This window comes from Porites lutea, chromosome 3 (genome assembly GCF_958299795.1).
Source record: "Porites lutea chromosome 3, jaPorLute2.1, whole genome shotgun sequence".
Taxonomy (NCBI): Eukaryota; Metazoa; Cnidaria; class Anthozoa; order Scleractinia; family Poritidae; genus Porites; species Porites lutea.
In genome coordinates this window covers 34,029,382-34,055,701 of record NC_133203.1, presented here as the reverse complement: position 1 = coordinate 34,055,701, position 26,320 = coordinate 34,029,382, and the positions used below count along the sequence as shown (strand labels likewise).

Genomic DNA, 26,320 nt, shown 5'->3' with positions numbered 1-26,320 from the left:
TGATTTCAAATCAAATTGGCCAGTCATCAGTTACCCTCCCCCCCTCATCCCCGCCGTTTTCTCGTTTGGCCTCGGTTCAGGTTTCGCGCGGTTGTACCATTACTTTACGAAGCAAAACGAAACCCGGCACCCAGGAAGTTTTTTTGTTGGTCCTTCTCGACGCGCGGGGCATGGCCGGAAGGATGCACCATACCTTTACAAGAGAGACCTTTATTATCTTCTGACGTGCGTCATGTACTCTATGTTTTTCGCGCTGTGGCTACATATGCTCGATCATGATCACTCAGGCTCAGTGTCAATTTGTATACAGCTATTTCGAGAAAGGTTATCGGAAAAAGTGCACGCGACAATCCCGAAAGGTATTGTGGGTGGTTTTGAGTTAACTAGTTCTTCAATGATATTCGAAAAAATGGCACGAGAGAGGCCATGGACGTATCTTTGCTAGTGCTAAAGAAAAGTAACAAAAGTAGTTTCGACAGCTAGCTACAGTGTCAGGAACAGTGAAATGATCGTATCTCATATTACCTTTCGGGATTGTCAGGAGCACATTTTTTCCGACAGCCTTTCTAGAAATAGCTGTACACTTTAATTGGTCAAGTAACCATGAAAGTACCCATCCCCTACTTCCGAAACAGAGGGTGGGGACTCTCATATGAAAATGAAGAGTATGCTCTTCGGAAAAATTGAATTACACCTCTAAGGGTTCTCTAAAGTCAGTAGACCACACTCCAACACAGTATGACGTCATTTGTTCTTTTTCTAGGTCATTTATTTACGCACAACCCTAAGATACTTTCATGGGTAAAAATACTGGCTATCTGTACTGTACTGAACATTCGAAGTGAGACCAAAATCTGCAATTTCTACCCCGAAGCTAGTCTGAAATGTCAAGAACAAGAAGTCCAAAGACTACTGCAAAGCTGATTTAAAACAACGTATATTGTTTTTTATAACATGTTTTCATAACATTCATTCCGTTCTCTCGCTTTTTCGCCTTCCCATCGCCAAATCCCCAATAGATAGCCTAATCACACAGGCTATAAATTTAGAGCTGCAAAGCTATGTCAGGAGCCGTAATCGGCTCCTGACAAAACTTTCAAAATATAATATCAATGGTCAAGTACAACCTAGAGTTCAACGAGGATCACTCACAAACGAAGAATGTTCTTGTGTTCGGTGGGCCCAGCGCACGCAAAGTTGTTTGCGATTCACCGTTAGTTCCTTTAAGGCTAGTTTCATGTTCATTATTTCTTTTGAAAAGTTGTTTATTTACAACAACGGGCTCTTTCTCCCAATTCACAAGAGAAAAGCCTGGTAACAAGTTTGACCAGTTGGGCAATCAAACAACTAAACACTTCACCGCTGTCCAACAGGTTCTTCCCTCTTAAAGTTAGTTTCAAGTTCAAGTTCCGCAGGTTTAAGTCTTCTTCCATCTTTTCAGCCAAAAATTCAAAAACAGGAAGACTAAACTTTACTGACGAGAGCGGAAATAATTTGCAGAAGTGTTGGTCACATTTTGACGCACGCTTGGCGACTAAACTGAAATCGGTGAATGACGTTGATTTTTGAATAAAATGACAATCCTAAGAATCTAAAAGGTTTTAGTTTTTTCTTACAGTATAATATCTCTTGATGCGTTTTCTGGGGCAAGTGATCCATATTTTCGTGTTGTTTTCCCGCGAAGTTCCGCGGTCGTCTTAGGCAAGAGGCTTGGGAAAGAAAGAGGTTTCGCAATAATTTCCGGTTGATAGCACGGAGCAAGTGTATTTTAGTTATGCTACCTGCTTTAATTTAAAAATTAAGAAAGATTCTGTTTTGTCCTTTACACATTCCTTATCATAATGCAATCAATTTGCCATCAGTGTTTAAAAAGTTTTATTGTTTTTACGTGCGTGACTTCAGGAGTTTCCCCTCCACACGCACGTGTTTTTACCGTTGCGTGACAAGCCACAAGAACGCTACAATTCCAAACTTATGAACAACTACGTGAAAGTTCCCGAACAATTGAAACATTACAACCTGGAGATTTTTATTGTTAACTTCTGCCTTCGTGGCCCGTGAATAAGGCAATAGTTATTACTTTTGGGGCAAAATTATTCATTTTTTGGCAAAGTCATCGTGCGATCAAGCAGGCGCGAAACTTGAATTACGCGACTTCTAAACTAGGAAAACCAGTCTGACGTGGTTAACGTGTGGACAACCGGCGCAATGTACTATTCACTTAGTCGAAACTTCACAGGCAAAGGACAGTCTTTGCCGCCCTTTACTTTTGCTAGATTGCTTCTGGATTGTCTAGAAGAGAAGACATAATCGAAAACTGGACCCAAGAATTTGCCATGGACAAAGATAGCACAGAAATGAATCTGCTTTCGACGGCGTCCTCGCCCGCGAGTGTTAGCTGCAGTACAGTACTCAAAGAACCTGAACTAGTGACAATCGTCGAAGACATGCCGTTGACGACAGAACAAATCGAGGAAGAGCAGCTCCTGGAAGCGGTCGAGGATGAATATGACATTGAACCGCCAAACGAAGGAACTCCTTTGCTTCGCTCGTCCGAGATGGGCTTCGAGAAAAGTGGTTCAAGCTTCTACACGCACAACAGTAAAAGCTTCACGACGACTTTCACGACAAGCCAAGCCTCTTTGTTCATTCCCTCCTTCCAGTTTTCGCTGTATTCTAGCATGGTGTCCATTACGCGGTCTTTGAATGGTTCTCTTAATCAGCGATCGGTAGCATTGTCAATACACGATCGCGAAAGCTCGAAGTCGAAGAGCGGTACTGTGTCGTTATTGGAGAGAATGACGGAAAATGGCCAAGCACCGACTTTACTTGCCCTTTGGAACCTCATAAATATGACTATTGCTAGTAGTAGTGTGATAGCGTTTCCTTACGCGATCGCTTTGGGAGGATTTGCTGCTCTGTTCCTCATCCTTGTCATCGGATTCTTTGCTGGCGTGACCTCAGTTCTGTTGATTGACTGTCTTTACGAAATCTCCCCGAAAAGCCGACTTCGCAAACGAATAAGAGCGAGCTATGCCGAAATTGGAGCGGATGCGTGGGGACCAATCGGAGGCAGGCTTGTGGATTTCATCACAGTGAGTCTTTCTTACTCCAGTTGTGTCCTGTTTGTGATGGTGCTCGGTAAAAGCATGAAAGACTTGTTAAGCAGCCAAGTGGAGCTGTCCCTTCAAGAATGGTGTCTGATGTGTACAGTGGCCCTGCTTCTGACTGTCTTTATCAAGACACTGTCTGTCCTAGCCTGGTTAAGTATGCTGGCAGTCATAGCAGTTTTTATTATAGTCCTTGTCCTGTTAGGTTTTTCACTGGGTGATTACAACACTTGGGAATGGGCAAATATTCCATCTTTTGATTTAAATACATTTCCAATTAGCTTAGGTATTATTCTGTTTTCCTACTGTGGCCATACAGTGTTTCCTGGAATAGAGGTTTCCATGCAAGAACCAAAAAAGTACAAAAAGGTTTCCCATTGGGGGTTTTCATTGGTCACGGTTTTGAAATTTTTGGTCGGACTGTTGTGCTGTCTCACGTTTGGAAGCAAAACCCAGTCAATTGTTCTTTTAAATCTAAGCGCGGCTCATGCTTCCATACTGAGTAAAGTAGCATCACTGTTAGTTGTGATAAATGTTTACTTTTCTTATCCCTTAAACATGTTCGTTGTTAGTGGTACTCTCGATATCCTACTGTTACCAAAGTTTCCTCTTTGCTACAATAAAAAGCGATATAACTACCTCTGGGTTCTGTCAACAAGGGTTATTCTAGTCTTTTCCACCCTGGGTATCGCACTGGCTGTGCCACATTTTGGACTTCTTATGAGTATATTTGGCAGTGTGTTTGGAGTGTGCATAACTTTGATATTTCCTTGTCTCTTCCATTTGCAACTGAAATGGAACAAGTTACAGTGGTATCAGATTGCTTTTGAGTTGTTTATAATATTATTTGGGGTAGGGGCTGGTGTGCTGGGTCTGATTTATTCCTCTATTGCTCTCAAAAATGCCAGCTAAGTACAGCTGTACATAGGTAGCCTGCATAGCAGGTGCCAGTTTTGTTAGGGCAAAGGAAGAAACTTTTAGGACGGGCAGGCATGCATGAGGGGATTCCTCTTCCCTTTGCATGTTCGCCTGCCATGCTATTTAAAACCTAGCCAAAAAATTTAACTGGCGCCTGCCACGCAGGCTGGTACATAGGGTATTCATCATTTTTTTAGTAAATGCGTCTGCATTGGTTAAGAAAGTCATACAAATGTATGAGGCTCAAAAGCTGTTCCAAAAACAGCATTCAAGTCTTTTGTTAAAATTCCTAAAAAGGACATCATTTTTGGGAAGGGGGGGGGGGGGGGGGGTACATATGTCACCAACCTGTTTCCAATAGGGTGTGTGCAAAGGTACAAGCTTCCTCAGGTGGCTTGGTTTAAAATTCCTTAAAGTTTAGCCATCAAATTTAAAAAAATATGACTGTTTTGTCATAATCCAAGAGTGACGAACGTCAGTTTTTCTCCTAACAAATATATCGTACATCATCAAAAGACAAGCCTTCCTACTTTAGAAAAGGTTATGAGAAAAAAAAAAAAATTCTTGAAGGAAATGTATGGAGACTAGTCTCGAGAAATTTGTATGTGGACATTGGGGCTTAAAGGGTTAAAAGAGAGACGAAGGTTTTGGATCTATGCTTGCATGTTATGCCGAAAACCAATATTTAAGTCTCTTTCTTACATTAAGAAAAGGTTGAGATAATATTGCTGCCTTAAATGTAGGCATTAATCTTCAAATTTGTTCATGTCAGAGAAAAAAGATATAAAATATTGGTAGCAAAATGATATATTAATGCTTGTATCTGTTCTCTTTAAGTTCCATTGACTTAACATAAATCTGTTCTTTTGAACACCAACTTCTCATACCTGCATGGTTTGTTAAAAAATGCCAAGACTGTATGCCTTCTCCTGTGGCAAGAATTTTTTTGTTTCCTTAGTACTTAATAAATTATATATTTGACCATAATAAACTAATTAAATCAATAATAATAGTAATAATATAGTGGAAGCCCGTTAATATGGTCACCAATGGGCCAAAAAAATTTGTCATGGCCATGATGACGAGATAACCGTAGGTGGTCGTAAGGCGGGGTTCCACTGTAATACATTATTATTAATGATTGGCTTCGTAAGCTTAACTGTACAAAACTGCTAAAATTACTAATTTTGGTAATATTCTGCTCTTTAAAAAGGTATTGGTTTTGTTCCAATATAGTTACCGCTGGTCGGGAACTTGTTTTCGTTGTTTATGTAGTAATATTATTCATATTATTTACTCGAAAGTTACCTGTACATAATGATAAATATGTTTAATGCTCATGGTTATTAAAGCTCTTTATTTTTCTACTGGAAAAAGCTGGGAATTACAGCTCTCTTGGAAATTATTAAACTTTTGAATATATTATGTTCCTGCTTTATTAGCTATGCTAGCCTGCAGAACAGGCATTATATTTTCGCATTTTTTTGGCAATTGATAGCAAGCGCAAAGCAGTTGAGGCGTGTGAAACTTGCGCAAAGGGGGAGACACAGAATAATATAATTTTCTGTCTTCTACCATCACACATCTCATGCTCCATGCCTGTTTGGTGCTTTGTTAACCAGAAAAAAAAAACACAAAATAATAGCACATGTTCTGCAGGATACAGTCAACTCTCTTTATAGCAGACACTCTAGAGACCTCGAGTTAATGTCTTCATTAGCAAGAGTCCGTAACAGTGGAAGTTTATTTCAGTCAAATGTCTGTAATATATTTTTCCTGGGATTTAGCTGTTGTCCCTGTTATCGGGGCGTCTGTTATAGCAGGGTGTCCACAAGGCGAGAGTTGACTGTATGGCTATGCGTACATAAATGTTCCTTGTTAACCAGTGATAGAAAACTAAAGTCATTTATTAAAAAATGAAAAGTTTAACACTGAGTCTAAGTAGTGGTCCTGTTTGTAGTCTCTTGAATCCTCTGCAATGTTCATTCGAAATACGCGGTAACTCAATCTCCCTTTTAAGTCCTTTACATTAAAAGAAATGTTTTAAGAATGATTTTTTGAGATGTATTGTCCTTTTAAGTTGGATTCCCACCCAGATAATCATAGTCAGACACCCAGGGGGGTACTCAGGATTTCAAGTGACAGGGATGACCGAATGGGGGCAAAAATCAAATTTAAAAAAAAACCCTAGGGCTTCCAACAAAACCCCCAAATATCCCTGGATCAAAACTTAACCCTGAAAAGTCCCATCCCATCGAATGCGCAAGCACTACCACAAATCCTCAGATTGCTTTGAATACCCAAAAATATCCCGACTTAAATTAAACCACCAGAAAAATAGTTGCCAAATTGTCCTACCCAAAAAAAAACCAGAATCAAAAATAAATCCTTTGATCATCCGTCAGTTGAAATCTGGAGTACCCCCCCTGGGATCAGTAAGACAATCCACCTTGAAATGAAAGCAGGACGATGTTCACTTTGGATGAATCATGATTTTATCTGTCTGTTTACCTGTGTGTCTTGATGGGTTCCCACAGCTGCATAGAACATTTATTGCATTGGCTGTTTCTGCTTTAGACTGAGATGGATACCTTATTATAGGAAATTAACACTTTATGAAATTAACGCAAATCTTCAAAATTCACCTTAATTTTAGTCACGTTAATTTATGTTACGTTAATTTCCGTGCCGTTAACCAAGTGTAGTGTTTTAAAATTTCCATTATTTTACTCCAATTTCTCAATACCATCTGACAGTCTTGACACCTAAGAGAAAGGTGTTTTTTTTCAGGGTGGTGGTCCGCTAGTAACAGAGAAATTGTGTAGAACTTGAAGTTGCCTGATTTCTTTCCTTAAACTAGCCTTTACAACAGGCACTTTATGAGCCAAGCGAGGGGAACGCGGCATTTTGCACGAAACGCGAAATGAGTGCGAAGCGGGGAGGACAAAATAAGGTGCTCTATTTTTCTTCTCCCCTCGTCTTGCGCTTCGCATCCGTTTTGCGCTTCGAGTAAAATGCCGCGTTCCCCTCGCTTGGCTCATGAAGCGCCTGTTATGAAGGATGAAGGCTACCCTTAAACCCTTTGTACGTATGCATGTATGTAATTTTTTTTATACACGAAAAATCATCAGTTAAGCTTACTAAGTTTAAAACTAATTACAACTGCTTTACATGATTGCCATGTGGGAATCCAATATATCAGCTACCTTCTTGATATTTCACTTAAAAATGCTCAACAGATGCAGCATTTTTTAAGCTTTTGGGTACGTCATTCCATGAAACATGGCCCTGCTGAAAGACAAGCTTCGTTTCAAATCATTTTGTGCTTGTTTTGGACAGGGTCAGCCTTCCCTCACAGTTTCTTAAGTTGTAAGCAGAGTGACGCTGAGAGAAACGAGGAAAGAGCCAAGAACCAGGCCTTGGGGCACTCAACGACGGCTACACAAATTAGGCTTAATTAATTAATTATTAGGCTATCCAAAATACTTTAAGATCTCTAGAAATGCATTCTAAGCGGCGCTCTTAAATTTGTACTTGTTCGGTCATCCTAGGGGAACTTGAGTCTTTTCAAAATTACAAGGGCTTCAGTATTATTTGCAGAAAATTTTTAGATGCAATTTAACATATTACGAAAGTGAGAATTTTTCTGATTTCTCTCTCCATTACATTTTTGTATGCGAAAATTTAAGGTCTCCATTTTGTACGAAAAAAAGCCTAACCATGGCAGTGAAATGTAGAGAATTTAACTTCAGAAAATCGTGGGGAAATAATTAGATAAGCCTTGAAAACTGTACATGAATGGAACAGTCATCTAGAAATTTTCAACCATCTTTAAGTAATAGAAAATTCTAGGCAGCATTTGCTTCTCAGAACAGATATTTTACAGAAAACAGTCGTTGGATGCCCCTGAAGAACAAAGTATCCATTTTGGATGTCAAGTTTAACTTTAATCCTGTTGTCTCAACAAGTTTTGTTGCTTTGTAAACGTTGCTTTAATTTCCTTTATTTTGAAATGTTACCCCCTCTTTCGCATTAATTTCCTTATTCGAAAATTGTTTTTCACTAAATTTGCATTAATTTGCTATAATAAGGTTATCCTCATTTTGTCGATTGTGGCAATTTCAATTATGTCTCTTCAACTACTCCCTCACATCATGGTAAAATATTAAAGTATTCATATTTTACGAAATTAAATTTGAAATTTTTCTTTAATTGTGACCAATTTTGGGCACATTTGGAAAGAAACAATTTAATGGCTGACGCAAAAGACTGCCTGCAGACATTATATTTCATGTTTTTTCAGGCGTGCGAAAGGCCAGTACAAGGCAAGTGTGGAGCATGAGACACTTTCCTCACACCCACCCTGCAAAAGCTTCACGTGCGTGAAAAATGCTAAAAAATAATTCCTGTTGTGCTGGCTGCACAACTGATAGAAACTTTATATGGCATTACAATAAGGCAAAATTAATGTGTTTTTTAATCATTAGTCCTTTATTAAATATTTCTAAATCTCAATACATAGTCACTGAAAAATCTAAAAGATGGACCAATTTGCAAGACTTAATTAGACGGACCATAAGTAAGAAAGAATAACTTTTTAAGTAGCGAACAGCAAAAACGAATCTCTAACCAAGATGACTTAAAACTGTAACCTCATCAACAAAGTGTTGACATATTTTCTTTTTTCACGTGTCAGCCAAATGTTAGTCACCATGTGGGAAATAATGTTCCCATTTCAATAATATCACTAGGAACGTATACAAATGTATACTGAGTCTGAGTCTTATTTTACCAAAGATGTTATAACTTCTAACAGGAATGAGAATTCCCGAGGGCAAGCATGTGGTCTATAAAGGTACTTTCGTTGCTGAAATCAACTAAAACCAAACATAGATAGAGTGTTATTATAGTAAAAACCCTTTAGGTCACAAGAGTGACCAACATCAATTTTCTCCTAACAACATCAGCAGATCATCAAGGGTAAAGGTTATGAGAATTACTTAATTGATTACTGGGAGAAATGCTTTGATCTTAAACCAAATTCTCTCAACTATTCTTAAAAGAAATGTATGGAGATCAGTCGGGAGAATTTGTATGTGGATCTTGGGGTCTAAAGGGTTAAGTGCTCTCTGCTTATAGACACAGATGAGACCTCTTGGGCAGAACTACTGCATGACATTATTTGTTTCCGTGTATGTTAACAAAGCGAAATTTGGAATTTTTGTGAATTGTTTTCCACTGGTTACTGTTGGGCAACTGGGAGTGAAGAGGTTATTTACCAAGCTTTAAAAGGTCTTTCAAAGTTTTGCATTTGTGAAAATGACAATGCCAACAAAGAACCATAAAGGGAGCCAATTAGCAGTACTTTGGCAATGTTCAAAGAGCTGCAGTATGCAAAGAAAGTTATGTTCTTAACTTATCACCCGGTGAGCCAGAGGGAGTTTTTTGGGGGAATTCGAAATTACAGAAGTATTATTATAAGACTATATGTCTTATTTATGAAGAGAGTAATCAAAAACCTACTGGTGTAATTAATAAAACGTTAATAAATAATAATAAATTAATCATCAATCCTGCATATCAAAAACATTTTTCCCTTGGTTAAGATGATTCTTGGGCCAGTACCTGCCCAAAGGGCAAGCTAAAAAACTGACTTTCTCTGCACCCTGAGCTGCACTACCCAACAAGAAAAAAATTGTTCTCTTCATTTTATCAATGTTTTTAAAACAAAATTTGTTGCTAATTTTCTTTAAGGTTTAATAACTTGGGCTTAACAAAATAAAAAACCCAAAGGGTAAATTTTTAGACAGACTACAAAGTCCTTTTCTTGTGAAAATACAAGAAACACATTTGAACTCTGTCACATGTCAAGACACTTCCATTCGCATCTGACCTAAGAAAGAATAAGAGATTTATGCTGATGTAATACAGAGCCCTCTCTTTTAAAATCACTGGACTGCTCACTGTTTCTTCACTGCAGCTTTTTCTTATTGTCCAAAACGCCATCTACTTTGTTAATTTCTGCTTTCTCTTCTTCTGGTCCTGACTCTTCATCACTGCGTACATCTCCCTCCACCTTGCAGACAAACAAATATGTCACTAATTTAACAAACGGAATCATGATCATGAGGTTCCAAGGTTTAAGCTCAGTGATGTATGGGAAGAATGTCAAATACGAAGGACAGCATCTTCACCTTCCATTACCAAGCTATTGGCCACTTTTCTTTATTTTTTCACTAAACAATATGCCTTCATCATTGCGGAGTATTGGGGGGGGGGGGGGGGGTGTTCCCCATAATGGCCTGCCTATACAGGGAGGCTCCACCCATAAAGGGGTATCTTTTTCAGAACCTCAGGAATATGAAAGGGTAGAGATTTCACTAGTTGAAGTATTTAAAAGGGTTGGAAAATATGTCATTTCCATGATCTGTAAAACTACCTAAAAGGGCGAATAGTAAAAATTTACGGCTGTGAAAAAGAGAGAAAAAAACCTGGTTTGTGATTTTTTCAAATTTCAAAGACAGTGCATTTACAGTAGTTAACCATTTAAACCCTAAGATCAAAATTTGAATTCTCATTGGTTGTCCCTATTCACTTCCTACAGAAGTAGTGGTGAGAAGTTGATAATATGTCAAGCAAATTCATCATGTGTGATCAGGTCCGTAATTCTCATGTCCACTCTGTTTTACAAAGCATTGATATTACAAGGAGAAATTTGATGCTGATCGCTCTTAGGGCTTAAAGGGTTCAAAGGGATGAAAAGTTGTAAACTACGTATGTAAAAGGGGAAACCTTTTCTGTCAAAAATGGTATATAAAAGGGTAAGGAGTTGGACCTCGATCAAGGCGCAGCCTCCCTGGATAAAAATTTGTTCAGTGCCCCCCACTCCCCACTAGATTGATGATCCCAGCATTACACAGGGACCATACTTTCAAGCCTTCTTACAGTGCAGTGGTTGGAGTGCATGCCTGGTGTTTGGGGGGATCACTGATTCAAATCCTTTTGCACAGACTCAAGACTATTTTTTCTTGTCCCAAGTTAATGATGTAACAGTCATTTAATGACATCTTTCTGGTTGAAAGATTTTTACGTATAAGTGAGTGCACCTCACCATAGCCCTGTTCCATAGCTTCATACACTTATTCCTTAGAAATGACACATTTTTCAGGGAGCACATACAGTATGTCTGATATACCCAAGAGCTTAACTCACCGTTCCTTTTCTAAAAAAAGACAAGGCCATCTCGGCAATCTTGTAAGACCAATACATATGAAGAACCTGAAATAAAAATGATAAGAGCGTTACCAACCAACAATTTTTTTAAGAACAATAACTAAGAGTTTTACTGTGAAAGGAAGTGCTGGCATGGGAACTACAAAATTTTACTGCAACAGTAACTGAAATTGTGTTGAAAATAAAGTTAAGGGATAAGACTGCAATTATAATATCTGAAAAAAATTAGACAGGGAGAAAAGGTTCCATGCTGAAATTTAATGACCCTTCAACGACCTGCAAACTCTGAATTCTCATTTTTCAACCAACAGCTGCCGCAGCCTCCATTATTATCATAGCAGACATCCCATGCAACAAGAAAAATATCCAGTCACATTCAGTAAACTGTCTTGAGCTTATACATCTTCGATAGGTTTTAGGAGGGACTATAAACACAGGGGCTGTATCAGAGGGGTGTTATAACCGGAATAAAAAAAGCGCTTTGAAACAAGCTATAGCAAAGCTGATTAAAAGAAATCTTGCATTTAGTGTTTTTTTTAGGGCAACAAGAGGAGCCTGCAATCCTAATCTGCAGGTTGTTATTACGCTTGAGCGACATGAATGTAGCCAGCATTCATTTGGACTTCCACTAAGAATGAATGGAATGAACAGAACGCAATTTGATTATGTGCGTTTGGACCTTCTATCACTCATAATCTGATCACACATGTTCTGACTATCCATCACAAGTAAAACTTATGCAAAGCACAGCGAAAGAGCAAAAGTGTTTTGACCTTCGATTGCTGTTCAGGGTGCAAAGAAAATCATTTTTGAGGCTTGCCATTCGGGCAAGCTGAAGCTAGCATTTACTAGCCCAAACGTCATTTCAACTAGCCCCAAAAGCTTTTTGATGAGCAGAATTCCTCAAAAAACATCACTTGCCCTTCGGGTAAGTTAAGAACAGAATTCACTAGCCCGATAGCAAAATCCACTAGGCCCGGGTTATGAGACACTACTTTCTTTGCACACTGGCTGTTGCCCGCACTCCGTAACCTTTGGTTATTACTAGTAATTATGCTTTAAAATGTCATATAATAAATCGATACACACTAGAGGGGGACATATATCTGGGGAGAGAGGGCTCATAATTGGGTGTATTTTTTGTTTACAGGTAAATAGGACTATAACTGGGGGTGGGGCTAATAATCGGCAGTTTACAGGATGCAGCCTGAGCCATGATTGGCTGATTTATGCCTTGACCCACATTTTCAGTTCCATATTTAGACATCCAATTTTAGTTGTCACGACGTGACCACACAATGGCCACACTCACTTTTTATTCCCTGCATGGGATTTAAATTTCAATTAATTACCTGCAGGCATAGGAGAAGTCCCATGAAATAAGGCCAAGCTTTAAATGGACCACAATAACTTGGAGAGTAGTACACAGTATGCAGTACCCTGCATCAACAAGAAAAAACACCAAAAAAAAGTAAATAGGTCATTTTTCCAAGTTGCCCAAAGACTCTGTTTCAAAGCTAGGCTGATTGCAAAGCCACTGGTATGAAAATGAATTCTTATTCTAATGCAAATGAAACTATTTTCACAACAAAGGTTTTGCACTTAATGTCGTTTTGAAAGTACAAGATTTTGGAACTTGGAAATGGCTCATCCAGGTGCTGTCCTAGGCTCTGCTTTCTCCACCCCACATAAAAAGATTCAATCCATATTCAGTATTCCCTTTCATTACACAAGCAGCGATGCAGAAACAAATCTTATGGCTACAATGTTATGACTAAAGGTTCAATTTATAATTAACAAATTAAGATGTCTTGACTGTGCTCTGTTCTGTTGTAAAGCATGCAGGAAGTGACTAGCATAGTCAAGGTTTCTTTCTTTGTTTTATTATAAAGCATCGGTTAAATTCCCCACATATTACTTTCTAATTTTCAAAACAAACTATTGGTAGATGGTATCACATTTGCAACCAATCAGAGTGTGTGTTACATCTGAACTTGATTATAAATATTGATAAATTCACTACTGGAATCTATAAGGGGATAGCTGTAAAATTTTTAAGAACATCATTAATGAAAATAATGTCAGGTAAAATGGCCCATTTTCATTTGCACAATGTAAAAATCAAATGGTTTGATATAAACACATTGTTATAAAGGTTACATCAATTTTGCGAGTGATTACACCATATAAATTTGTTTGTAAGGCTCCTCTACTGAATGTGGGAACTGCATCAAATTGGATCATTTTTTTACTTACCAAAATGGATAATAAACCAGTCTTGATGAATTAAATATCACAGCAAACAAAATAAATGCTATGTTGCAGGTTGCCTCCCACTTAGCATAGTTAAACACCTTTGCTGACTGCAAAAAAAAAAAACATGGTTAAACTTGGCAGAATGCAAGTTAGGGTACCAGTAATTAAACTCAAAGCGTGTTTGGATGATGGTTTGGAATGGGCAGAGTGCAAAGAAAGTCAGTTGGGTCCTATAACCTGAGGCTAGTGGATTTTGGATAGTGAATTCTGTTCATGACTTGCCCAACAAGCAAGTAAAGTTTTAAGGGGAATTCAAATTACAGAAGGACTGTACTCAATCCTGCATATTAAAAAAAATTTCAGGCTACTTAAAATGACTCTTGGGCCGCTAGTAACTGCTAGCTACAGCTTGTTGTAAACTGACTTTCTTCAGTGGCAGACCTTCAGACCTTCAGATAAGGGAGGGGCCCAGTCTCACAAAAAAATTTTCCGGCCCTTTGGGCCTCAGTTTGGTCTAAAAGTAAGTGGGGGAGGGGGGGGGGGCCTAGATTGGCCACTGTTCTTTGCACCCCAATGGGGCCTCTATGGTAGGGGGATAGGGGTCCAGAACCTGCCACCTCCTGTACCTGGCATCCCTGGCTACTGCCCCTTTTTTGGCTTCCTCTCTTAAGCTCCTTTTTGATTGCAAAGTATTTAACACTGTTGTTTAATTTTCCTTCATTTCTCCTGCTTTGTACCTTTTTAGATCTCCCACCTCCCTCCCTTTCCTCTTCTGCCTCCCTTACCCCTCCTGACCCTGTTCTCCTTAGCTCCCACTCCACTCTGTGAATTAACAGCTTTCCCATTAGACTAATCTATTTGGTTTTTGTTGCTACACATTGTTGAATAAAGTTCTTACTTTCCCTGTTAAAGTCCATGTTACAAAACATACCATGAGTCCCATATTGAGCCACCCCCCGTCCCAGCAGCCTCTCTTCTTACACCAGAATAGGAAATTGAGGGACTATATTTAATAATGGCAATGATAAGAAATGAAACAAATCCATCTGGTGGCAAGGTTTTAGCCAGAAAGGTGTCCAGCCATTCTGTTGACGCCCATTTTTGGAAGAAATACAAGGAAAATTTAGTTAATCTATTATATATCTGTGGAAAAACATGCCTGCCTTCTGGACGGCCAGTTCTCAATGTCTGGCTAAAAGCCTGCCTGGTGGTAAGGCCATGGCTCAAACCTGGGTACCCTCCTGGGCTGGGTTGTTCAAAGCCAGGTTAACATAACCCAGGGTTAGTACAAAATTTGAATTCAGATATGAAAGCTTAAAAAGCAAATTCAGTTTAATTCTTTCTGTCTACAATTTGATGATTGGCTACTCTAAATAGAATAGAGAAAATTTTCTGAGAAAATGCTTTTGATGAAAAGAAAAAGAGGTCCGGGTTAAAATTTAACCCTGAGTTAGTGCTAACCTGGATTGTAAACCCAGCAGTATGAGTCCCAAGTGGGCATGCTACCTCCATTAGGATCAATTTCCATCACCGTACTGGGGACAGTCTTTGATCCCCCACAAAGTGCCCTGAATAGCAATTGGTAATAAAGCCTACTATGTCTTTCCATCCAGAAATACAATCAATCCTTATTTGGCTGGTGACAGCCAGCTGAAACACACCTCAAGAAAGATATCTGCCAAGTCATGTAGCAAAACGATAATAGATCCAATGCGGAAGAAACCACTATAGTAGGAGAAGACTAATAACAGGACCGTAACTATATGGTGAACAACCATTTGCCAAAAATCCTGCAAAATAAAAAAAAGTAGTAGCAAGAATTATTTGTTAAGCTCACAACATTATTGACAAAACTGGATCACTTCATCAAAATTATCCTCTCATCTCTACTTTAGTGCTACTTAAATTTTGCCATTGAAGGGTTTTTTAGAGTTAATTGCTTTTGTGATTCATACATTAGGAGTTCATCACAATCTTTAGCAAAAATGATTGGAGAAAGCAAAAACTATAACCTAAACCACAGTTCTCTAAGTGCTTAGCCCTGTTACCAACTATTTTTAAATGACAGGAGAGCTTTCAAAACATGACAAAATTACTTAGCAGATGCAAGAAAACATCATTCATACTAACCTTTCTTTTAACATCAACAAACAAGGATATAATTAAAGACAAGTAGAACCCTGTCTCAAACAAGTAGTAGTAATATATTTCATCTGTGAGTGGCTGAAAAGAGACAAAAAACAATAACCATTGTCATGATATAATAGATAAATAAATAATGATTTAGAGGAAGCACACTCACATGTTGATTTTTAATTTTTTGACCACTTCTTATCAACTTGGAATTTAAAAAATCTTGGTTTTAAGGATAAGGGAAAACTAGAGTGCTAACTACAATCATCGTCAAAAGTGTTGGGAAGGTTGCCTTTTTTACCTCTTCTTTTTCTTCCTCCCCCCACCCCTGGCCCAATGTTGATCAAAACGTTAATGTTTGTGCGCGCAATTGTTCTGTTATATCCCAACATTGAATAGGGGGGACGGGGGATATTTAGCAAAAGAGAAAACTCTGTTTTTTCAGGATTAAAATGGACTACTGTTAAGTTGTACAACCTTCCCAACTAATTTTGTCTGTGATTGTCTGAAAATTCTGGGTGTGGCAGTAAAAGGTCAAAAATCGACGACTTTTTGTCAGTAGAAACGTCTTCAAAAAACACTCGTAAACAGTACTCTGTTGAAAAAAGATATTTGCTGTACCTTGTTAAGACAATTTTTGGCGCAGACGCCTGTTTATATTCGGCATGTTTTGCAACCCGGTAAGTACAACTATTGCTCTTTCCGGGGCACAGGAAGAGCCAAAATACAAATGCAAGATTATTTTCGGTGAAAGCTATTGACTATAGCATAGGCTGATATGTTTTAAATGTTAAAGCAAGATATAGTGCGTTCACCAGTTCCCCAAAAAATCATTCGGATCGCTACATTGCAGCTGACATATTCCTTAGCAGCTCCCCATTCTTTACAACATTCAGCACATGTCCATTTGCCACACGAGCAAACTATGAGGCTGAGTGGAAATTGCTGAATTCTAGAGGCTACTTTCTCTGGCTGAATAACTCTAGTTAAGCCCTTGTGGCACCGCTTTTCGAAACTGGTTTCAGAAAACGAGAACAAAGTACGTTCTTGATTTAGATTAAGGCGTCTATTGTCTTCGTTAACCTAATTAAAAAGGATAACACACGCAAAGTCATCACACACCACATTACTCCATTTTCGTAGCCGAAAATAATTCCTTTATAGTAGCGCTAACGACAAAATAGCCTAATTGACTTGTTCGGGGCTTTGCAAGGACTTAACCAAACGAATTTTAATAGACATTTTAGCTTAATTCTAAGTAAAATACGACATTACTCCATGGGTAGCGTTAAAATTAAACTAACTTTGCTAATTGACCTTTATAGGGCACTGTTTAAATGGAGTAATGTTGGGAAACAGTTGTTAAATTTATCCCCGTAGATAAATGCGACAAAAACTGTCCATATTCTTACATGGTTTACATGTTTTTGCCCTTTTCTTGTTTGAAAGTTGGTTCATTGAGCATATATTTCGCATTTTCTTATGGAGTAATGTGGTGGAGGAATGTGGAAACCCATGTTGTTTACTGTTCTCAAATTATCTGAATGATTGACAGGCGACGGTAGCACAGCAATTTCTATATGAACTCTGAACATGGCTGAATAAACTCTTTTATAGAGGTTCCGTATTACCTTCAGACCTTACGAAAATAAAGTCTAGAAGATTTTAATTCAGCACTTATCTCACTCCTCCCTCGCAACTACAAACATCATGTTTTTCTAGGATAGTTTAACACCGCCGGAATGAAAAAAAAAACTTTATTGTGGCAGCCTTTATGCCATTTCTATTTGTAACATCTTTCAAAACATTTGGCTGATAGGAAACAGCAAAAGTTAACCAGGAATAATACCGCTGATGAAAAAGATGCATGTATACATGACAACGACTGCAATGGTATAGTATTTTTTTACTTAAAAATACCCTCATGACTTTTCGCTAAATCTGGTGAAACAGACAACCTGTAGCCATTCTTTCTACATAGTCCACGCGAAGGAAACGTCCTCTTACTTCATGAGGAAAATTAAAGACCTTAAATGTTTTCTTCTGGCGTTCTTAGAAGAAAGCGATTTCACCCAGTGGATTTTGTGGTCACGCTATGAAATGTCACGCGCGTCAGATGCAAAATTCTCCTACATGTATTTATGATTTTACCGAAATATAACCTTTATTATATTTTTTATATAGTTTGGAAAGTGCGTTATCAGTACAGTTCCAGGGCGAGATATCTCAACCAAATGTTAAATGCGACAAGTTTTATAAGCGTTTAAAGTTGATTTCCTATTCTCTTACAATCATCGTCAAAAGTGTTGGGAAGGTTGCCTTTTTTACCTCTTCTTTTTCTTCCTCCCCCCACCCCTGGCCCAATGTTGATCAAAACGTTAATGTTTGTGCGCGCAATTGTTCTGTTATATCCCAACATTGAATAGGGGGGACGGGGGATATTTAGCAAAAGAGAAAACTCTGTTTTTTCAGGATTAAAATGGACTACTGTTAAGTTGTACAACCTTCCCAACTAATTTTGTCTGTGATTGTAGTTGGAGAAGACATATCTAAGGGTAAGCATAAGAATCCCAAAAAATTGGAATTTGTGGGGGCAGATCCAGGATTTTTCTTAAGAGGGGATGCACCACTAAGGAATGGTGAAACTGATTGGTGACATAAAGAAATTCTAAACGCGACAACGAAGAAGGCTTTTGAATTGCGTAATAACATAATGTGAACTGCTGAAAATACATGTCATACATATCTTCATATTTTGCAGAATACCAGTTGTATTATAAAAGCTGCAGGTCATTTCAAGGGGGGGGGGGGGAGGGGGGATTACACACCCCCTGCACCCTCCCCCTAGATCTGCCTCTGATTTGAATGTGGGCTGCTGGGTGGGGGTAGGTTAGTGAGCCTCAACTACTATACCACTTTTGATTCTCCTGTCATTTAAGTAAGAATGAAGTATGTATACTAGTTAGTAGTAATGTAAATACAAGGCAACATGGGACCTACATGATTTCCATGATCAAAGAAGCAGTGTCTCAGATCCCAGAGCCAAGGCTCCTGAAGAAAGTGGTAAAACAAAAGGATGTTTAAACCTGTAACTTCAAAACCATTAATGTCATCTTGCTAAGAATCAAAAACACACTCCATGGGCAAAATGTTCTTCCAAACTGATTTCCAGAAAGTTGGTGTTACATTATATGTTACATTATCTCAACACCTAACTAACTCAGGCTGCAAAATGAGGGGTATAGAATGGTTACTCGAAAAAAGTGGATCTTGGAAAAATTTTGGCCCGAAATCTCAGGAACGTTTGTGATGGGTCATAATGTCTCGTTTTTGGGTGATGTTGCGCCTCGGAGTCCCCAACTTTTGGTCTCAAATTTTGAAGCCGGGGTCTCAAAGTCTCGCAAAGCCTTACTTAACCATTCTATAAGCCTAAAATGAGTTCCAGCCAAGGTTATAAGAAGCATAGCTGCAATGATCCACAAAATTAGGTGGGCCAAGTTGACCTCAACCACATTTCAGACATTTTAATTTCTAACACTATCTACTTGGTATTAAGAAGTAAGAATAAAAAAGTCTTCCCTTTCCTGCACGTTCCTAACTAATATTTTGCCACTGCTTAAGCTACTTGTTGAAGCCAACAAACAGGGCAGTGTTTGATCTCCTGAGGAATGCAGTTCTTACTAATTTCCGAATATACCCCATTACAGAACAATGGCCTACCTTAAACAATATGACAAGTCCATAAATAGATGTTCCCAAATAGAAGACAAATCTCCAACTAAAATATAGAACAAATGATGTAAATGTTAACAATGCATTTCTCACATACTTGGCATTTCTGTAACCTACGCAATGTGCCCCTGCACAGGGCATCCAGACACTAGTCACACCACCTTAGCAGTGAGAAAGAGAGGGAGAGGGGAGGGGAAGACAACTGCATTAAAACAAGCAATAAAAAAGTAGTAGCCAGGGTGATTGTGGACCCAGGGATTTCGACAAAAATTGAAGCAGCTAGCAGGTTTGATTAGAGTAACTGACTGTATCAACAACGGGCTGTTAGTCCCCTTTTTCTAGGGGGGGGGGGGGGGGGGGTGGGGCTAAGCACATTCTGCCCCAGGAAATTTTTGTAACTTCAAAGCCCTAAAATGAGAACAAAAGAGCATGCTTTTCATTCAAGAAAATTTAACTTTCAATTTATCAATCACAGAATCAATTCCTGCAAGCAATAAACAAATGATGAAAGCTAAATTACATACAGTGAAACCTGTATTAAGCAGACACCCTTGGGGAATGCTGTAGTGTCCGCTTAATACAGGGTGTCCGCCTAATACAGGTTTCGATAGATAACGTCATATGAGATGTCAAATGCCATTCAAATGAACAGTCGAAATGTTAAGAATACTCCCAGAGACTTTGACCATATATGTTTGCATTAATTTCTTTATCAAAGTGGACCAATTGGTCATAGTACCATAAACATAGATTGCAACTCAAATTTGAAGAAATCAGATAAGTAAAAAAAGCTCTATACAAACAAAACGAAATAGAAAACAATACTGTTCTGTGAAACTAATCAAATAAATTCGTCAAGTCACGTTTTTTAATGTAAAAATGGAAAAAGTTGTGGGTGGCAATTCAAGGTAATCTTTCGCATTTCTGGTGTCTGGCATGTTGGGTAGTGAGATTTGATTACAAGTGTCCATTTAATACAGGTTGGCAACAATAGAAATGACTATTTCAGGTACTTTTTAGGTGTCCGCGTCCGCTTAATAGAGGTGTCCGCTTAATAAAGGTTTCATTTAAAGTAAATAAGGGAAATAAATTTTGGGGACTTCGGCTACTGCCCACTTAATAGAGGGTGTCCACTTAATACAGGTTTCACTGTACTTTTGCATGTAAACAAATTCTGCATAAACCTATAAAGAAACTTGTGAAAAAATGACTGAAATATAACATTCACACGACTAAGGCATAATGTAAAACCAGTAGGCCTCTATGAAAACACATAATTACGTTTTCATTCAGATTTTATGATATGTTTCTTGTTTACAACATTATTCAAACTAGTAGTAGCTGACCTCTATGGGCAAAGTAGCTGACACTTTTCATCGATCATTGGCCATCGATGCTTACTGAAACCCCTGTGGACCAGACTTAGATTGTACCCCACAAACTCTTAGGACCTGAAGCTGACACTCTTTTATTGAAGTAGCTCTGCTTGGATAATTCATTTGCCCTTGACATTTTGTATAAAAAGATGTCTGAGGCTAGGCAAGCCATTTTCTCTAATAACCATCTCGCCAAAACAAGGCAAAACTGTTCAAAACATTGTCTATGAGTCGAGCAGAGAGTGCTGAGGTGTGAATGTGGTAATAAGTTATCTCTATTTATTAATCACATAAAAAGGGAAAAAGGAACAGGATTCTTAGTTAAATCTGATCAACAAAAAACCTATTAATACCCTTTAACTCTCAAGCCTGACCAATATAAATTTTTTCCAAACAATATCAGTACATAATCAATGCAAAAGGCTGTGAGAATTGGTTAAATGATCACAAAAGGGGAAATGCATTGATCTTTTATCAAATTCTCCCAACTTGTTTTCATAAGCAATGTATAGAGATTAGTCTGGAGAACTTACATGTGGGTAATGGAGCTTAAATAGTTAAGCCAGTTTTTCCCTACCTGCTCTCTGTAGCCTTCCTCATAAGAGACGGTTTTGATTGCTGACGGCGATTTTTGAACCATCTTTTGACCTCACGTGTTGACCAGCCAAGCTGTTTTGATAATCCTTCAATTCTTTCAGCATTGGGTGATTTACTAATAGTCTGGTAAACCTTCTCACAGAATGTATTTGGAACAAACACTGAGGGTTTGTCTTGTACTCCAAGATATCGTGCAAATGGGGTAGCAATAAACCTAACGGGTAAGGTAAAGATCACATCAAGATCACAAAACGGTATAACCTTGCTAACTCAAACTTCCAAAGGGAACAATACACTTCATTTTTGAGGAAAATTAAGTTGTTGAGAAAACATTATTTTTCCTAACAATGAGCAACACTGCAAGGCTGTGCTCCAAAAAGAAACTGAAAGTAGCCCAGAGCTCTGAACCTGTAAAATCCAAGGTGCCCAACATATGATTTCTACTAGAAAAAGGAAGATTTTCTATGATGCCTGGAAGCAAATGTTAGCCACCAAGGGCCACCAGGTGCTGATTCAACAAAGCCTTGCACTGAAATTGAAATCAGTGAGTATTTAAAGTGGGGAGTTTGAGTTAATTACCAAGCTTTAATAAATAGGGTTTTACATGAATGGTAATTTTCCATTGCTAGCCCAGGGTTGTCAATAGCCAGGGGCCAGGGATTTTCCCCGGCTACTTTTATTGGAAAATAGAAGAAAAATAGATCCAAAAGAAATCCCTAGCTGTTTGATTCCCCACCTACTTGTTGTATTTACCCGGCAACTTGAAATCTTAGTGACAACCCTGCTAGCCTCATATTACAAAGCAAAGCTCTTAAAAACCAAAAGTTTAGGGTCCTTGGGTCAAGACTAGAGGACAAACCCTGAAACTGTAAAAAAGCAAGTATCTCTTTAAAAGAAGACCATCAAAATTGAGGTCAATTTGTGAATTCTAAAGAATAACAATTATAGAAGTGATAAACTAAACAGCAATTCAGTGACTTATAATGACATGACTTGGATATAATATTATTTAAGACAATTTTTATAAGCATTGAATATCATAACAAAACAAACTAAAAAATTTACAAACATTGGGTATTGTAACAAATCAACAACCTGTCACAGCAACAGGTGATAGGAAAAATAAAAAAGCCCTGCTAAAAAGAAAAGAAGCCAAAGGCTTTCTCGGTTTTTACATTTCCCACAAAAAAATATTCCGCAAAGGCAAAATTAAATGCGATTCTAGTCCTGTAGCAATTTTTAAAATTTTTAAATTTTTAAAACTAAACTAGTGAGCAGCACTCTGCGAACTGTTGCTGTAAAACTTGTTTATTCTCCTACGCGTTTCGTCTAACTAACGTAGACTTCTTCAGGGAGTTTTACAATCAAATACTAAACGCCTGTATTTAAGCCATAATATGACTAAAAATAATGATGGTCGCAAACATTGAAGGTTTGGCCGGATTTACGAAAAGGAACAGGCGCAGCTGTGAAATTTTTTACGCAAGGCTTAAGAATACTTTGGGGCCACGGTTTTAGCTAAAACCGTGGCCCCAAAGTATTCTTACGCCTTGCGTAAAAAATTTCACAGCTGCGCCTGTTCCTTTTCGTAAATCCGGCCAAACCTTCAATGTTTGCGACCATCATTATTTTTAGTCATATTATGGCTTAAATACAGGCGTTTAGTGTTTGATTGTAAAACTCCCTGAAGAAGTCTACGTTAGTTAGACGAAACGCGTAGGAGAATAAACAAGTTTTACAGCAAGAGTTTGCAGAGTGCTGCTCACTAGTTTAGTTTTAAAAATTGTCTAGTCCTGTAGCAGTATGAAGGATGTTTGTCACAAGAAAATACAATGGCCTTAGTTCCCACAGGACTCCTGTACCCAGCAACATTATCTAGACTAAAACCAAAAAGACATAGCTGGCCTTATATCCTGTTGGGAGAACATTGACTTCTTTTTTCTGAGTTGCCAGTATCACTGACTGAAAATATGCACCATCGCATTTATGTCAAATGTTAGAACTACTGTTAAGTTTAAGGTCAATTAAATAATTTGTACAATGTAAACCCACCCAGATAAAAAATTTTTGTGCAATTTGTTTTTATGGCACCATAGACCCTTTCTGCTTGCAGTCACATCACCTGTATTATGTAAAAACTATGGGATACAACTTTTAAAAAAGGATGGATGAAAAAAGACTTGGGGATAGTTTTGTTGTTTATTGAACGCAAGCTGCAGTGATATTGCGATATTCTCTTATCTATTTTTCTTCTCTTTCTGTTGCCGCTTTAAGCCCCGACGAGCGGCCCCCACATTAAATTAAAGCAGCATTCAATCGAAATTAAGTTTCAGGAAGGTTACATTTACTTGGCTAAGTCTGCCACACAGCCACAGCCATTCTTTGTGTGGAGCGTTGTGTGACAACACAAAGAACTGTTGTGTAGCCTAACAAAAAGTTGTTAAGATATTTCGACATGGAGTCTACCTTTTAAAAAGAAATTGCCACAAACGTACCAAAAAAGGAGAAAGACAGATACAACCTGAATAAATGATCTAAGAAATCTCCGAGTCAACTGAGTGTACCATTCGTATCGAGACTGAAAACGGAACAATCTGATCAATAGTTGTAGATGCAAGAAAAATTTGCATATATCACGTGTAATTGCATCTTTTATTTAAAAATACATACAACAGCAATGTTTCTAAAGGCAAAACGACGGGAATAAGGTCATGACTTTTATACCGAAGGTTTTCCTGTAACCATTCAATTCTTTCGAGATCAATTAGCGGAAGTCTGAAGAGAAGAGGATTTCAAGACGTGTGCTTGTTTGTAGTTTGTTTACTTTTTATCATCGGTATCTTTTGCCTACAGCCGACGACCAAACATTTGATATTTTCATTTCAAAAGCGTGGAACAAGTAGGGAATTGTGTCGTTCATTCACTGGACGTTGGGGAGGTCTGGCAAGAATCACTAGTTCAGGTGCCCAATGCGGGCTCCTCGTTTATAATTTGGGTCGCCTGCAGGCGAATAAAATTAATTGTAGAAACCTCTGATGACAGGGCACTCATAAGGCAGCAGCCTTGATCAGCAAAGCAATAGAATCGTCAGTCAACACTTTAGTTTCCCGCTCTAACAGATACAATTAACTCTCTAAGGGATATGCATGAGTTGCTAACGAATTGACTAACACCTCTAACGGATACAACTAACGCTCTAACGGATACGGATGAGTTGCTAACGAATTGCCTAGCGCCTCTAACGATTTTCATTGAATCATCTAACGGATGACTAACGGACAGCTAACTGTCTAACCATTTAACGAAATATTGTTAGTGTACATTTTCCCAAGGAAGGTCACAAATACTGGCTTCAAGACCAATTATAAAATGAATATTATATCATAAACCTAAAAATTTGCAGAACCACTATATTTTGTTGCTGATCTTTGTATCTCTGGAATTTTCAGGGTTGTATGATACAATTTTGGCATGAGAAGGGTTATGTGATCTCTAACTGCATGGGGTCGATTATCTTAGTTTTTCATTACTTTCTAAAATGAAATGTGGCCAATTTCACAGTCTATGAGTGATCATCTTGGCTAATAAATTCTAAAAGACACTGTGAATTGGGAGGTAGTTCTTCTAAAGGGATGTCTGAAATGTCATTCGTCTCCTTGCCCAGCAACCAAGTGGGGCACCCAGCTAGGGGGGAGGGGGGTTGTGAGGAGACAGATGACATTTGGGAGACTATTTTCACTCTGAGCTTATAATAGAAGGTTGTTGTTCTTCACTTGACTCTAGGCTATGTGATAATCACCTGGAGTACAGCACTGTTTTTTTTATTTTACAGGTGAAAGCACTTTATGAACAGGTGCATCAAGCAAATGTTGGGCACTGATTATAATCAGAAAAATAAACAAAGGACATATATAACTGTAAAACCATTTAAAAGAGGTCATAAACGCAAATTTTCAAGTCTGAACTTCAGACGATTTTAAACCGCTTTTTTGGAGGTAACAAAAGTATGAATAAGCAGGTGTTTGGTCAAAGATGGATTTTATTGTATTTCCGGATATCCAGACATGTAAATTTTCTACGTTTTTCTCGGCTACAGGTCACACCTTTTACAAAAAAAATTATGGTTTCACGCATTTTAAGCCTTTATGGATTCCCCAAACCACCTTACATTTAGAAGATATAACTTATTTTAAGTACCTTTCATAAAGATTTGCGTAACGTGTGATTATTGCTTGGTTTTACTGTGTCAAGTTGCGGTCAATGGTTTCATTTTCTGAAGTTTTGACAGCACATAAATAAATAAAGTCGCGATATAAAACTACTAGAGCGTCACAAAATATTTATGCCCATGATAAGAAAATCCCCTTGAAGATTTTCCAGTCTTAAACGTTGTAAGAAGTTTGGTTGATGATAACGACGCTAACCTTCGGTCCCTTAAAGCTCTTGATAGGCAAGGACTCCGGAAACGTGAATAAGCTTACCCTTTGGATCGCTTATGGGATGTAAGAAAAAAAATTCGTCCGGGCTTGCTTGCTTGTACTATACAGACGATTAAATCAAAACGATGATTTTTTGCTTTCTCGATTCTTCAAAAGGAAAAAGTCGTTTAGCGTAAATAACCAACTGTACTTCAAAAATCTCCTCATATGTAGCCAAAAGGTCAAAAAGCCGTGTATGGTTACAATACTACGATAGAACAGATCAACTCCACTTACTTTTCGAAGAGAAAACGTAAAATAATCAACACTATAGCCACGGGAAAGGTTAAATACAACTCTCCGTTTCGACCCCAGCTTAGATTCTTTGATTCCTCAACGTTCTGCCAAGAAGAGTTTACGGGAAGCCAAAAGTCAGCGTCCCAGAACCAAGTTCTCCATGTGTGCAAAGCCGCCGCCATCACTCAAGCAAGTTGAAACTGATACATGTCCCACAACCACCGTTCGCCCCCTTCGTTTCAGCTGGACA

General features: G+C 38.3%; 2 protein-coding genes across 2 annotated transcripts; one reads left to right on the top strand and one right to left on the bottom strand.

The window, feature by feature from the left end:
- The first annotated feature begins 1,858 nt into the window (after positions 1 to 1,858).
- On the top strand, positions 1,859 to 4,287 carry LOC140930998 (vesicular inhibitory amino acid transporter-like). Its single transcript, XM_073380743.1, has one exon. The coding sequence runs from the start codon at positions 2,337 to 2,339 to the stop codon at positions 4,020 to 4,022; it is 1,686 nt and encodes a 561-aa protein (XP_073236844.1). The 5' UTR covers positions 1,859 to 2,336; the 3' UTR covers positions 4,023 to 4,287.
- A 4,201-nt stretch (positions 4,288 to 8,488) lies between these two features.
- LOC140930995 (ceramide synthase 6-like) lies at positions 8,489 to 26,288 on the bottom strand. The gene is made up of 10 exons (XM_073380741.1): positions 26,071 to 26,288; positions 21,336 to 21,569; positions 19,371 to 19,428; positions 18,651 to 18,701; positions 15,648 to 15,740; positions 15,179 to 15,307; positions 13,518 to 13,624; positions 12,614 to 12,701; positions 11,241 to 11,306; positions 8,489 to 10,104 (listed from the first exon to the last, which is right to left on the bottom strand). The coding sequence occupies exons 1-10, from the start codon at positions 26,250 to 26,252 to the stop codon at positions 10,000 to 10,002; spliced, it is 1,113 nt and encodes a 370-aa protein (XP_073236842.1). The 5' UTR covers positions 26,253 to 26,288; the 3' UTR covers positions 8,489 to 9,999.
- Between the last annotated feature and the right edge of the window lie 32 nt (positions 26,289 to 26,320).

Bases quoted from the DNA above. Each gene is read 5' to 3' on its own strand.
- LOC140930998 (XM_073380743.1), top strand. From the start codon at position 2,337: ATGGACAAAGATAGCACAGAAATGAATCTGCTTTCGACGGCGTCCTCG.
- LOC140930995 (XM_073380741.1), bottom strand. From the start codon at position 26,252: ATGGCGGCGGCTTTGCACACATGGAGAACTTGGTTCTGGGACGCTGAC. The intron at 19,429-21,335 runs GTAGGGAAAAAC...TCTATATTTTAG, and splicing joins AGGAAGGCTACAGAGAGCAG to TTGGAGATTTGTCTTCTATT. The intron at 15,308-15,647 runs GTTAGTATGAAT...TTTATTTTGCAG, and splicing joins TTGTTGATGTTAAAAGAAAG to GATTTTTGGCAAATGGTTGT.